This window comes from Phalangium opilio, unplaced genomic scaffold, assembly GCF_054372755.1.
Source record: "Phalangium opilio isolate 3A_F unplaced genomic scaffold, DU_Popi_V2 ptg000354l_1, whole genome shotgun sequence".
Classification (NCBI taxonomy): domain Eukaryota; kingdom Metazoa; phylum Arthropoda; class Arachnida; order Opiliones; family Phalangiidae; genus Phalangium; species Phalangium opilio.
This window is the reverse complement of record NW_028324229.1, coordinates 839,394-853,703: the sequence shown is the minus strand read 5'-3', so window position 1 is coordinate 853,703 and position 14,310 is coordinate 839,394. Positions and strand designations below refer to the sequence as shown.

General features: G+C 35.1%; 1 protein-coding gene across 2 annotated transcripts in view; it reads right to left on the bottom strand.

Annotated features, from left to right (window-relative positions):
* LOC149602647 (uncharacterized) overlaps positions 1–14,105 on the bottom strand; it is a 31,884-nt gene extending 17,779 nt beyond the window's left edge. For both annotated transcript variants that reach the window (XM_089860870.1, XM_089860871.1), the window contains exon 1: positions 13,725–14,105. In XM_089860870.1, the coding sequence (XP_089716996.1) occupies positions 13,725–13,796 (72 nt within the window). In that variant the 5' untranslated portion in view covers positions 13,797–14,105. The remainder of the gene's footprint in view (positions 1–13,724) is intronic.
* Positions 14,106–14,310: the final 205 nt, after the last annotated feature.

Genomic DNA, 14,310 nt, shown 5'->3' with positions numbered 1-14,310 from the left:
ATATAAAATTACTTTAAAGGGTATGAGAAGCTTCGTTTGAAAAACCTCTGATTTATATAGCAAAAGTTAGAATTAATTACTGTGAATTCAAAAATATCAAGCTTTTAATTCTCCGATTTCTAGTTATTTGGCAATATGCATTTGAAAATGCTTCATATGAAATTATTTAAAATCCACTTTTTAAAGTTTTTAAGAAAGGCTACAACGTTTTCTTGTTTTTGACGCCACACACGCGAGATGGTGCCACTCTCTCCGCTATCAAAGCATGGACAGAGCTCGAGACACGTATAGCTCGCGCTCGCGCGTATAGGTTTCCCGCGTTTTTTTCCTCAACGTCATAGTGATGTCATAAACCAACCGAACAAGCTGACAAGACAAAATGATTTATATATCGAAACTGAGTTTTCGTGATTTTCCAATGGATTTTAAAAATAGAAACTTTGGTTCAATTATATTACAAACTTGATATTTTGAAAGTAGAGACTTGAAAGTGTAATATAATACCACTTTCGTGCTAAAATATGATACGAAATTGTAAATTCCCATACACTTTAATCTTAGTAATCTCATTGCTCAATTATAGACGAAAAATAGGCGATAATATTCTAAAATTTATCTGAATTTTCCCGTTACAAATTATAGACCAAAAATAGACCTTAGTATTTGATAATTTATTGGAAATTATAAAATGGAAACTTTCTTCCTTCCTTTCTTTCTTTTCGAGTTTTGTTTTTAAAACCTTGAAATTTTGGTTATAAATAGCGTCTCAAGCCGCGATTAATTTACATTTCGAGGATTTTAACTTTGGCTTGTTGACACTATGGAATTAATTTCGTTAAACGGTGTGACAGCGACTCGTTAATGTTTCCAACAGTCGAGAAAAGCTGAAAACAAATTAGAAGAGTTACTTTAAACTCTAAAAGAGCACGCCAGGAGGAAAGGGTTCAGTTACGTCGCGGCGCCCCCTCCACAAATATCAAGAAATCGACCCAGTTTATTTTAATTTGCATATTCCCCTTCCATACTTTGCATTCAAATATTGGGGAAACCTAGTTTTGGCTGATTCGACAGAGATTGGCTTTCTTAGAGCCGGATTGATTTTCAGGTAACGAACTTGCCTAGACTAAATTATACTGACTTCTATTTTCGAGTTAAGCCTATAATTAATTGGTTTAGAATAATTAGTTTACCTATTATTATAGACTGTTGCCACTTGTATAATATGTATTTCCAAGAAACGATATCTAGTTTACTGAGGAGAAGGTATAAATAAATCCACATTTCTAGCTTTATCTCCAGTCCAAACGTAGGTCCGTAGTTAATCCCCGCCTCTAAATTACAACCAGCATCTTATTGGTTCTTGAAAACTCACATCGGCGGCGACGCGAATGACGAAAATTACGTATTTTCCGACTGCGGAGAGGAGAAATAGCCCGGCCTCCTTTTACGTCCCCCCTTGTATTTTGAAGGGGACTATGGTGCGCGAATGCTTAGGCATATTACACCTTCTCCCTATAGTAAACTAGATATCGCTTCTTGGTATTTCTAAATGGAACATATCATATGAACTTATGTTATAAATTAATAATACAGAACGTAATTAGTCTACTATATCTTTAATACTCATTAGCACGATTACGACCTTGACCTTTTTCTGATTTTCTTTAATTGGAAAACAAACGAATCACCCCGCACAAGATTGTATAAAAATCATTACTTCGAATGATTAAGGCCTTGAAATGAATCCGGGGGTCTTAAAACCATTTCGATCTTCCCAGTTCGATATCACGTGCTCAAATATCTCTCGAGCTGTCTCTCTCAGCTCAGCCTCTGAACTGAAGAGAGAAGTACATTAAATTGAAGTAAATGCCCCTTAATGGTAGATGAAAATATGGCTTTTTCATGGTTCTAACTTCAAATTTATGAATATCAGACCTTAAGAGTGAAAAATATCTATTGTAAAAGTCGAAAACTATAGCCTTAGAGGGCTTTAGAGGCTTGTTGACAGACGTTCCTGATATAACAATTATATTTTTCTTTCGGAAATATCACCAAGCGTGAAACCAGATAAAAGGGTGTTGTGTTGTGTGTTTACTGTCTTTTAGCCTACGGTCACCAATCTTTGTAATATTGCTACAGAAAGAGTGATGGTATACACCTTTCAGTTAGTGTTTGTTTTGGTACATTGCTTTCTGGAAAGTTCAAGGACTGAATGAAGGGTTGTTTTCGTGAAAGAGTACCGCAATGTTCTTGGAATTATTTTTAATTTTGTTATAAATTAAATTAGACCCAACTAAATTGATTATGGGAAGCGTGATTTGAGTGTTTGTACGCACTCTTAACCAAAATTTAGAAAGGTACGAGGAAGCAAATTGCAATTCAAATTTTAAATGTTCGAGCTATAAGTTTTCATTTCACTCAGGTTAATTAAATTACTGGAAAAAGCCTTAAACTAAATTTTTAATGTCAAATATAATTTTTTATTGGCGAAGCTTATTCGGATACCTTTGCAAATATAAGTTTTAATCTTCTTAAGATGTTATGTAAATTGGCGGGAAACCTTTGCTTCGTTAATGTAACCTAAAGCCCTTTGAACTTTTGAAAATTAAGAAAATCTTGAAACATCTTACGCTCGCTCCTCAGATGCGGGTTGCAAATGCAGATATTTACCCGCGGGAAAATAAATGAAATAACGGTTTTATAAGAAGACCCCTGTCTTTTCTTCAAAAATACATCTGTATACTAGCCTAAAACCACAAGAAATTGAATAATAGATCACTACGTAGAGATCATATAAGCCCCGTTATTTATGAGTTTGTTTCGAAAATTGATACATTCCGTTTTATCTGTCTTTATAGGATAAATTTAGGCTTAGATCTGTGGGAAATGTAGGAGGTATTAGCAAATATTATTTATTTTTGGTCTGTCAGTTTTTAAAAAATGAGAATATTGAACTTTTACGGTTTTTAGATCACGAGACTGACGATTTATCGTAGCTGTATATTTACGGAATTTCATATTTTTACTTCGAAAGGATGCCATTCGAATTTATTATAGGGTTTTGGTGTCTCTCTTCGTTGGTCAGTTGGGCCTCCATGCAGTTAGAGGATTTCTGGCTCTGGGGTTGTTTTTGTTACTGAGAAACAAAGGCCATCATCCTAACTAGACAAGGATTAAGACACTGGTGGCATAACCTAGATTGCCCAAAAGGTATCCGAAAAATTGAATGAAACGCCAGGAAATTGAAAACAGACAGCCCGGGGAAAAGACAACGAAGAACTCGTTAAACTTTAATTTTCTTTCGCGCAACGGTACGGTTGGCATTGAGGTTTCTGGGGAAACAAAGAAATTGGCTCGCAAAGAAGACCTCCAAGGCGTAGGTGGAAGTTCGTGCCAAATAATGGAACATTTAAACCCAAGGCGTAAGTTAACTGGATGAAAAGAAGAGATTCGTTACAAGTTTTTAGTAATTAATTGGATCGATTATTTGTTTGGGGCATTGTTAGCCAAGAATCTTTTCTTATCATTGTGCAAGTTTGCCTGAGTATATTATGAAACCGGTATTAATAAAACAATCATTATGTAACATCAGGTATAGATTTAATTTTAGAAGTAGGAATGGAGAACGGTTGGTATTTACTTCAGTCCGACTCATAGCCTAGTATAGATCCCCTCCCTCCAACACGTAACGAAAAGTTGAAATTATCTTATTGGCTCACTTAAACTACGTTTTGATGACGTTGCTGAGGAGGACGGCGAAAAATACGTAATTCCTTTTTACTTCTGTCGCTATGAGCCGCCTCTTCTCTCATACCCCCCCCCCTTCCCAGAGAAAGGGGGTCCGGGACTTTGACGCGCGCCCAGATTACTCTGTTCTCCATTCCTACTTCTAAAATTAAATCTATCCCTGATAAGATAAAATACCGAAGTCGATTAGCCAGTTGATATTTTACAAAATGAGGTCGAAACCCTCTCTCTCTGTTACTCAGTACCAATCCATTATATTAATCAAATATTTGTCCCACGCTGCTTTTGTTTTGCCAATATCTGTAAATGTTTTGTCCAGCTTTGGGCGGGGCGCAACGACATTTGTTACGAAGCTCAGGTGATTAGGCTTAAGTGTTGAAGAGTTATTGTCTGTATCAGACGTATTATTTTCGCTTGGAGCCCGTGGGATGGGAACTCGGGGAAATATTGTTAGACTGATTGAGAGAAAATGAGTTATTATTCTCAAATCAAACATTTTACTTCAACGAAATTTCGTAATAATTAAAGTAAGGTATGATTGAATTGTTAAAAATACACAGCTTAATTTCCTCTGGGAAATCAAAAATATCTCTAGAAAAAGATACCAGACTTATTTTAAATAATAATATATTTGTTTTTAATCAAGTTTTTTTCCTTCATGAGTTGTTTATTTCATATGTTTCTCGTATTTGTTCAGGTAACCCAAGGGTTATTATAAGGTCATATATTCGTTATATATATATAACGAACTAGAGGGGAGAAATATATTGAATCCATATTTTAAGAAAAAAAATGATGGGGGCGGAGCAAAGCCAAGAAACTTTGGACTGAGTTGAGTTGGGCAAACTCTGCAATGGAATTCTATGAATACAAATTTTGTACCGCACACCACGCGAGGTATCCCTTGAGCTACTTTATATATTTTTGTAGGTATCATGTAGATGGTGATGGAATCAGGATAGTTTTGATGGTAGGGTATCACCAAGGGGTCACTGTAAAATATAAGGTCATATTGAATGACCTCATTTTTTCACCGAAGAAGTTTTTGCAACACTCCGAGATGGAATTGGGCTGTAGTTGCTCTGACTTGAACGCCGTCATTTTGGCAAGCATTTAACTACCCAATTCAAAAGTAGAGCTAAAGTTAAGTAACAACACTTGTCGTTGACCTTGGGTAGTAGAGTCAAACTACGCGACCAACCTTAAAAATACCAGAAGGGGATAATAGAAGAAGGATGACACTCTGTATCCTCTTAATACAGTTACGTATTAGTTACGTAACATGATTCCTCCCAGGCTTACCCTTTTTGTTTGCTTTCCTGCTCATCAAACGTCAGATGGGCATCGCATACTGGGGTGAATTCTATAACTGTTTGGTACTAAATCCTCAGCAATCAACCCACAAACTTTGATTTTCTTGACGTGGGACAAAAATCCACTAGCGCATGCATGCACCTTGGCAAATAGTTAAGCGCTAATAGAGTAATGATGTGGGAACTATTTATCGCGTGTGCGATACGGTTTAGTAACCTTGCTATAATAAATGTTAAGGGATGTTGGGAAGAATCATGTTACAATTACCCCGCTTTGTGATACACTTCTCTCGAAGAGAAGTATTAAATACTTCTGAAAACATTAACTAACAAGTTGATTTTTGAAAAAAGTCTGTTCTGGGCTAACATACCTTTACAGATACAATTCATTGGCAACCTTTCATTACCCCTTTACATTTATACATTCTTTTCAATTTCCACACGAGAGATCATACAGGGACGTTTTCCGTCAAAATTCTTTTTATAGGAAGCGTTTAGGGCTTGGATAAATTTCCATTTCCGATTTAGGATTCCGTGAAGGAATAATAATATAACGGGGCACTATTACGTCAAATGATACAGTCGACAAAAACTTCGTCGTACCCTTTTCAGATATGATGGCTTTCTACTATACTCCTACAAGGATTTGGCCAAAAAAGAAATCAAGGGATTTCTGTCCGGAAAGGGATAAAGTTAGAAATATTCTAGATAGGAGACTGTAAAAGAATCTATGGTCTAACTTATACGATTGGCTGCCTTGTAACTTACACTCTCTATCTATATATATATAAACGGGGATTTGAGAAATTGAGGTCGATCTTTTTTAAAGTCTATCACCTAAAATTTCATGATTTTTATTTTATTTATATATATCCCATTGCCTTTTTGATTTTTTTTACAGTAACTGCATGGTTATCTTTCGTGGGATTGGATTTTAGTTACGGTTTATGTGTCCGAGCTTGTGAAGTTGTCTTGTGTTCTTCCTCACAACCGATTATTTACACATTTCGTCGTGACATAATGTTTGTGAACTGCTATAGTTCCTGTTAGATTCCCCGGAAATGAGATTCTCTACTTGTTAACCTATATATATATATATAGTTGACCAAGGCTAAAAAAACAATAATCTTATCAACTTAACCAACAGTTAAAACCAAGAGAGTCAGGTTGACGTCTTATACTCGTTGACCATCAGGAATTTCGGGACTAATTTCCTATATTGTAACGTTATAAATCGTAAAAATTATACCCCAATATAACATAACAGCAGTCTTAATAACACCATGAACGCAGCGACGAATTGTTACAGGAAGTACAATTTTTGCTTGACCAATCCAGGGTTATAAACTTACGAGGGGCCTTTTTCAAAAGTTGCGACCATCATAATCATAATTTTTGTTGTAGGTCTATAAATGTTTATATCAGGTTTGGAAGTATATTAGTTAGAAGTTACGAGATTAATCTTTTTTGGGAAGCTAATGTAAGACTAAGTATCTTGTAATACATCAGAATTATCATGGTTTTTATTTACTTTTGCGTTATTCTATTTCTATCTAGATGTTTTTTTATAAGTCTGTTTATCGCCGTGCCTGTAATTTTACGATTTGGTGTTTATCCGAAAGTCATAAAATGTTCCGAACTATAGAAACCCTTAACCCTATCTATCTAAAGAGTTTCGAATCGTATAACTGCCCCTATATACGATCAAAATAACATTTTATGTACACAAACTCTAAAATATTTATGCTTTGAAACAATCAAAAGTATATGTGTACAGGGTGTTTCTGAAATTAAGTGGGATGTTCCTTGGGCCATTTTGAATCTAATATTTCCTATTTAATTTATGATAGACTTATCAGAAACACCCTGTATATATTACAAGGGTTTTTCTACATTGTATGATGGTCAAATTAGATTATTTTTGGCTAGAGAGTAACGCATAACTGATTTTTCTGTACCAAGAATGTCTTTTATTATCCAGGAATAACAGAAGAGCTTTTTACTTCCTAGCATCAATCTATGATGTAACAACGTTTCTCCTTCAAAGAAATTCTAAATCTTTTAGTTCGCTTTGTTTACTGCCCTTGTATATTACATACTTTAGGCTAAGGCCGCTAAGCCTAAAGATAATGCTCGCAATATGGTTAACTGAGAAATGCCAGACGTTCCTATTATATTCCATACAAAGATACGTTCCTTGTTTTCTTATGTCTTACCTTCGCTTAGTGGAATAGACTGGGGAACGTCTGGAAGGAAATAGGTATGTTTTTGTGTAGCTTCAATAATATTGTGGTATGAAATTTTTATTTACGAGAGCTAAGCCTTGTACGATGTCTTGTCAATATTACCTGGTGTAAATATTTTTCCATCCCAGGACCAAGATAGGAAATAAGTTTTTTCCTCCTTTTTATTTTTAATAAAAAAAACAGCAACGTTTATGGCAGCCCTAGATTGATTAGTGTATTGATTTTTAAAGGAAAAAGTGCATGGTACAGTAAATGGGGAAGATTGAGAAATGTTAGGCCTTGTACAAAATATTTTTTATCTCGAGTTGTTGCTTCTTAACAGATGTTTTGAGCAATTTACGTTGCCGAGAGATAGTTAAAAATATGCATTTTCACGCCTGTTTCGTGAGGAGAAATTTTATGTTATCCATTAGCTAACGCCTTGCCAGTTTTATAATACCTTTCGTGAAAGAGTGAGACGTAATTTGCATATAATCTTGTTAGTAAACTTGTACAAAATTATGTAAGGGAAAAACTCGTAACCTTATTACATCCTAGCACTATGCGGGTGTAATTACTCCCTACATGAGCGTAAATTAAGGTTAATTAACTTTGCCCCTATGATGAAAAGTATATAAGCTAAAAAATATCAGGATATTATATGGCCAGAAAAGATAAAAATGTAATATGAAACTTCAAGTTAATCTGCTACTGAATGTAACTGTTTATTATTCAAAAAGTGGACAGCTTCCAAGGTTTCCGGCCATACTTACCTTACTTTTAAAGGGAAAGTTCCGGTAACATAACATTATACCTTAAAATAGGTTCAGGCTTGTAGACTCGGCTAAACAATGGCGGCATGCCAGTAGTCCTCGATTTTAAGAATAATTAAATGCTAATTATTTTGTAATAAGAGATCATATTTTAATGTTTTTCCTTTCATATTAAGGTATAATGTTATGTTACCTAAACTTTTCCTTTAAAAAGTGGACAGCTTCTAAAGTTCATACCTTACTTTTAATAAAATGACACTGTAGAACAGTGCCTGCGAGAAATGAAAAATTATACGACCCGAGTCCTTGACGTTTTTTACTTCATTAAACCTCAATTAAAATTAAGCCTTGTCTCTGCCTGTTACTGTTACGAAAACCCCGTTACTTTTAATTGAATTTCGTGTGTAGAATCCAGGTCCTTTCCCCTGAAATTTCTATATACTTGACTTCATATATACCGCTGTAGTTAAGGCCCTTAAAGGTACCAAGGGGTTTTGATGCCATAGATCGTTACAGTCAGTATATACTAACCCTTGGCCAAGAGCCGAGAGAAAAGGTTAAATGGGTCTATATCTCTATACAGCAAATTACTTAGGTTCGTTACGTATACGTCCGATCCATTTCTGCGGCTCTTCATCGCTAGACACAGGTATAAGTTCATAAGATATGTTCCATAAGTTTGTCACTGGTTACAAACTGGAGCTTGTCATGAAGTGAGTGAGGTAGGCCATAGATTCGAGGTTAAGCGACGCCTGGTGAGGCGCTGTCAAAGGCTTAGTAATGCAGACCAAATAGATAGTCCTGCAAAATTAACCACCGAATGTAGGACTTCAATTCTCGCTTGTCGTTCTCGAACTAGCTCCAGTTGTAAGTCTCAAGCATTACGAAGTATAGGTAGCGTCGTCATACTTATGGAGCATATCTTATAAACTTATGGTATAACTAACCTTTAAGATATAGCTCTATCATCACTGGGTTTCGCGAATTGAGATCTTGGGACCAATTATAGATAGAATCACGTGTGTTAAGATTTTACGAGTGAATTATTAGTGCGTCATTTTAGATCGAGTCTTGTATCTCATTATTAATTTAAAGGTATTAGGGTTCGAGAAAGACTGAAGTAGTAATCTTTTTAAATTACGTGCATATAATATTTATAATACTGCGGCACGACATACTCTAGGACAATTGCAAATGGAATTAGCGAGGAGTGACTTGCATGGGTGGATGCAACCGTTTCGTAGTGCACAGTATGATGACGCGAGGTGCAATTTCTTTCTCTATAGCCTTGGTATAGCAATAAGCCCTCTTCTCAAATATTACGTTATTTTTTAATTTTTGAATCTGGACAAACGTGAGTGGTCAAATCTTTGGCTCAGAAAGTTCGACTTGCGTTCTTCTGATACTGGTTCACTTTCTGTTACTTATATCTGCCATTGCCATTGCTATCTTATGCGCATTCCTGAGACGTATAAACACTCTTTGCATCTCTAATCTGGATACTTTCTCCGAAGAGAGAATTCCAAGGACCTATAGCCCAAAGGCCCTGGCCTTTTTTTTCTCTCCTTTGCAGCTCTTTGCTATCCCATAATACTTTTATATCGCTTCTTCATTAGGTGAAGTGGATAATAAAACTTCCACTTACACTATACCATGTCCGTCCATACTGATAAAAGATTGCTATTATATATATGTACTCGATCTTGTCTTCTATTTTAGCTCAAGGCACAAATATAGTTTTTGTTGGTTTTTTCTTAACACGAGAATACAATTCAATTAATAAATTAGGGTGTAAGATAATATCATAAGTGAATTATATTACAGCTCCCTATAAGTACTGGACGTAGGTTATGGTTTTGTAAACAGCGTTTTCTTCCAAGACATCCAAGCCCGCCATCTATAGCCCAGTTTTACAAGTATAGTTTTCCCATTAACCCGGATCTTGAGTTAGGTTAACCTACGGAAGTTCCGGTTGATGATAATGTCTGTCAGACCACCGTCAGTGTCGTGATTAGTGTGAAGCTTGTTATCGCGTTATAATTTTGATTAGAATGGCTTATGTTTCTTTGCTAATTAGAAAAAACGCGTAGGATCAATGTAACTAATTGCAATCGTTGCAAGCCCAAATTAAAGAGACATCTGAACACGATCTATGTGATATTAAAAGCACTAAACCGTAAGCAACTAAAACGTTTTGTAAAACAGAAAAATATTGACAGAAAACGTTAAATCATTGAAAAGATTTGCCACACTTTAAAAACGAAAACAAATTTCTATGTCTACTCACATAACCTATAATTAGTAATAAATCGGTCCAACTATCATCACTAAAAACATTCAAATCGGTGGAAGCTCAGTGCTGTACTAGGGATACATTAAAAATATTCTAGCATTATGAAGGCTATTTTGATCATTTGAATTCATATTAATTTCCTTTTCAACACAAGCGTTCAAAAAATACCGCATTTAAAAAATAGACCGCCAATTATTTTTTAAAATCGGAGAAGTAAAGTGGACTTTTACCATTATATTCACAACCCAACACTTTGTATGGAACAACTTGTTTCCTTCCGCGCTTTTCTCTCTCAAACCTTTCCTCATTAGCTACCACTTACTTCCGTTTGCTTGCCCCGCTTATTAAAAATTTCTTTCGCGCCAAAATCATTCCTCTTTTTTAGTTCACAAATTCGCCGCTGCGTTTCGCATATACCGTTTTCTCTTCAGTGCTAGGAGACAATGCTGATGCACGGCGATGTTATATCGTCCAGTACTTCTAGGGAGCTGTAATATGATCCACTTCTGATAATATCAAATTGCTTTATCGTTGTTTTTTTAAAAAATAAATAATGTAATATAGAAACACGAATGCAGTTTGTCTGTCTACTTGTAACGCTTTATCTATAGTTGCACCTGTAAGGTTTTATTGAGGACTGAGTATTTGCATCGTTGGTATGCACTTGCTGCTGTTTGTAAATGCATAAGCAAGATTGAAGTATTGAAGATTGTAGTGTATGTAATGATAAAATATGGTTTCATTCAGATATGTCATAAAGAGTGAGTAAAATTAAAGAGGTTCAAGTATGGAGTAGAAGGCGGAAAGGTTAAAATATGCGTATTGCCTCGTATGACTAGCGTAAATTAGTAGAATTTTACTTACTTCAAATTTAATGGAATACCAGTTAAAAATGCATAAGCAAGGAGTATCAAAGATTGTATATAGTGTATGTAATGATAAAATTTGGTTATATACGGATATGTCATATGGAGTGAGCATGATTAAAGAGACTTAAGTATGGAGTAGAAGGCGGAAAAGTTTAAAATATGCATACATATGACGGGCTAATTTTTGTAGAATTTACCTAAGTTCAAAAATAATGGAACGCGTTAATTCAATGAGGTTATTTTCAATTCCGTTATAGTCCCCCGGTATTTTAAAATATCATTTATTTCTAATTACTCTCTAAAATATATTCCGTTTAAGCCTTTGACAAAGTGGGCTCATTAGGTACAATGTAAATTTAATTTGGTAAATATATGCGAAACAGCGCGTTTATTGATTGGGCTGTCTCGGATTGAATAGCTTGCACCCTGCTTTCCATTAAGACACCATTTTTCTAATTTGCATATGTGGAATATGAAATTATGTAAAACTAATTTATTTTATAGTGAAAACTTATTCGGCGTACCTCTAATGAATTTTTAAAAGGGCTGCTTATAGAAAAGTGCCTCCTCAAAATTAATTTAAGATTATGTAACATGGTCTTATAGGTGTTGATTTAAGACCCTTTGAATATTAACACGTTTTAATTATACCGAAATTAAAATTTAAAATGTATAATTAATTAAAAGTATATAAAATTGTAATTATGGTTCATGTCATTATAATAACGTTAGGTTAATTCAAATCACGCTCAATTAGCCAATAATTGCAATTGCGAGTAAGCCTTAATTAAAAAAGGAAAATTCAAATAAATCACTTGGGTCTTTTTTGAATTTCAGATACAGGATAATGGCTTGAAGTATTTTTCATTTTTATCCCAGCTTTGCATAAAATTAATATTTAAAAATTCTCTTTTGTTCGATTTGAATTGTTTGGCGTTTCTGTTGACACAAAGAGTTAAGAATTAAGACCCTTGCTTTTTAGGCTTAAACTTTAAACGCGTATCTCCTATACTCTTATACACAACTGAACTAGATAACCGATTTGACTGCTAATTTAATCAAGGGGTAATCCCTAAAACGTTCAACTCATAGCTCGAAAACGGTGCGGCCTGGACGGCAAAATGGAGATAGAAGTTACATTTTCTACTCAAAATCGCTCCATGAAAATCCCCCATAATTTATACCATTCTGAAGAGAAACACACTGTATATAAAACAAAGATACGTCATATCATTACTTATACTCGTATATTATGTATCTAACATGCTATATAATCAATGTTTTAATAATTTAACATTGGAAATAAATAATGTTAGACGTTCTATCATCATAAATAACACCACAGGCGACCTTTGCCGACCTTGCGAATCGAGGGACTGGAAACTAACCAATATCATACGTAAAAACATTGGCTAAAGTGAAAAAAGTGTCTATTTCTGTAGGAAGTCAATATTAGAGAGTTTAAGAAAGAAATTCTCTGGAAAACGGTACCACTTTATACTTTTCCATGTTTAATTTCGTTCTCGCAAGAACATGTAAGAATTAAGCCCAACAACCCTATTTCTCTAGAGCCAAACTTTAAAGAGCGCTAGACGTTTTCTTAACCTCTCTATATTGTATAAAGTTGCCAAAATGTCATCATGAGTTCTTGTATGACAAGCGTCGAACCCCTCGTTTGGTGTTGTCCCTATAGCTCTAATGTAATTGAAAATGTTTTTGGTATAAGAAATGATCTCTTGGTGAATTCTGAGGGGAAAACGGGGTAGGTAATTTATCGGTCTATTGCTTGCTTGGGGCCCATCCCGGGTCGCTGATAGATATTTTATCTTTATCTTTTCCTATACACGCGTATACTTCTGTTTTTGGCCGCGTGATTGGTCTTTTTTGGCGGGAGAAAAACCTGCCAGTATATGGTTCGCGTTTTTATCTTATCTTTCTCGGTAATCCTTTTTTGGCACGCGCATTTTTACTCGCAAGGATGTCATTTTGTCTCTATAATAGCACGCGTGATGACATGGCGTGATTCGCTACCTTTTTCTTACCTAAATTACAATTGTGAATTTTTAATGATGTGTAGATGGCAGTAAATTTTTGGATTTGAAGCAACGCCCTGAACAGTAGCAAAGAAGATAGGCCTATACTAACTTAGCAACTTCGTGGAATGTGAAATAGGTTTAGTGAGTGTGTTCCCTTAATTGACTTTCTTGTGAAACTGTTTTAAGAAATTGGCGCGCGAAAACGTCACGAGCTTTGTTAGACGTAAAATCTTTAAAATTTGGCGCGAGAGAATAGCACGTGTTGGTCAATTTTTTTACCTTTCAAAATAGACCTAAGTGTGAAATTTTAACCCAAAGAAAATGAAGTGCAAAACATTTAAGGCGCTACGCATTTCTCAATCAGTTTTTTAAAATATATTGTTTTAAGTGACAACATTTTCAGCAAATCGGTTGTTTTCAATAACACTCTTCAAAATCATGGCAAATTAAACTTAGAAAAACACTTACTAGTGTGTAGATTCCACTAGCGAAACTCCCACAACGGATTGACCTACAGCAACACGAACTTAAAACGGGCATTTTAAAGTCCGAAAGAGTTTTCAGAACCACAATATGTATATCAATTAGTTTTTTAAAGTACAAATTTCCACTAGAATATTAACCTAATTCTCATTAATTCTTTGTCGAAACGCATAATTAAATGAAGATTTAGTTAACCGATTGACGCTAACCTTAACGACCTGCGCGCCTAAACGTATTTAAGCTAATCATGATTAAACAAAGGGGACAGAAGCTTTTATGTCCAAGAACGCAGCGATCCATGTTCCCCACGTGTTTTTAACTGAGACATCCTAAGCTGGAGACCTTTGTTTTATGACGATGAAACCAAAACTTAGAACTAGAGAGAAAGAGAGAGAGCGGGAGAGCATCCCAAAGACCATATTGATTTTGCATCCTAGCGACCAGATTCTTGGTGCTACAAAACTCCCCCTACTGGCAATAAGCCTAACTTACTTTCAACACAACCAGACAAGCTCAAAGTCTACCCAGTGTATCCAGGTTTTAGATTCATGGCGATTGTAGCATAATTACT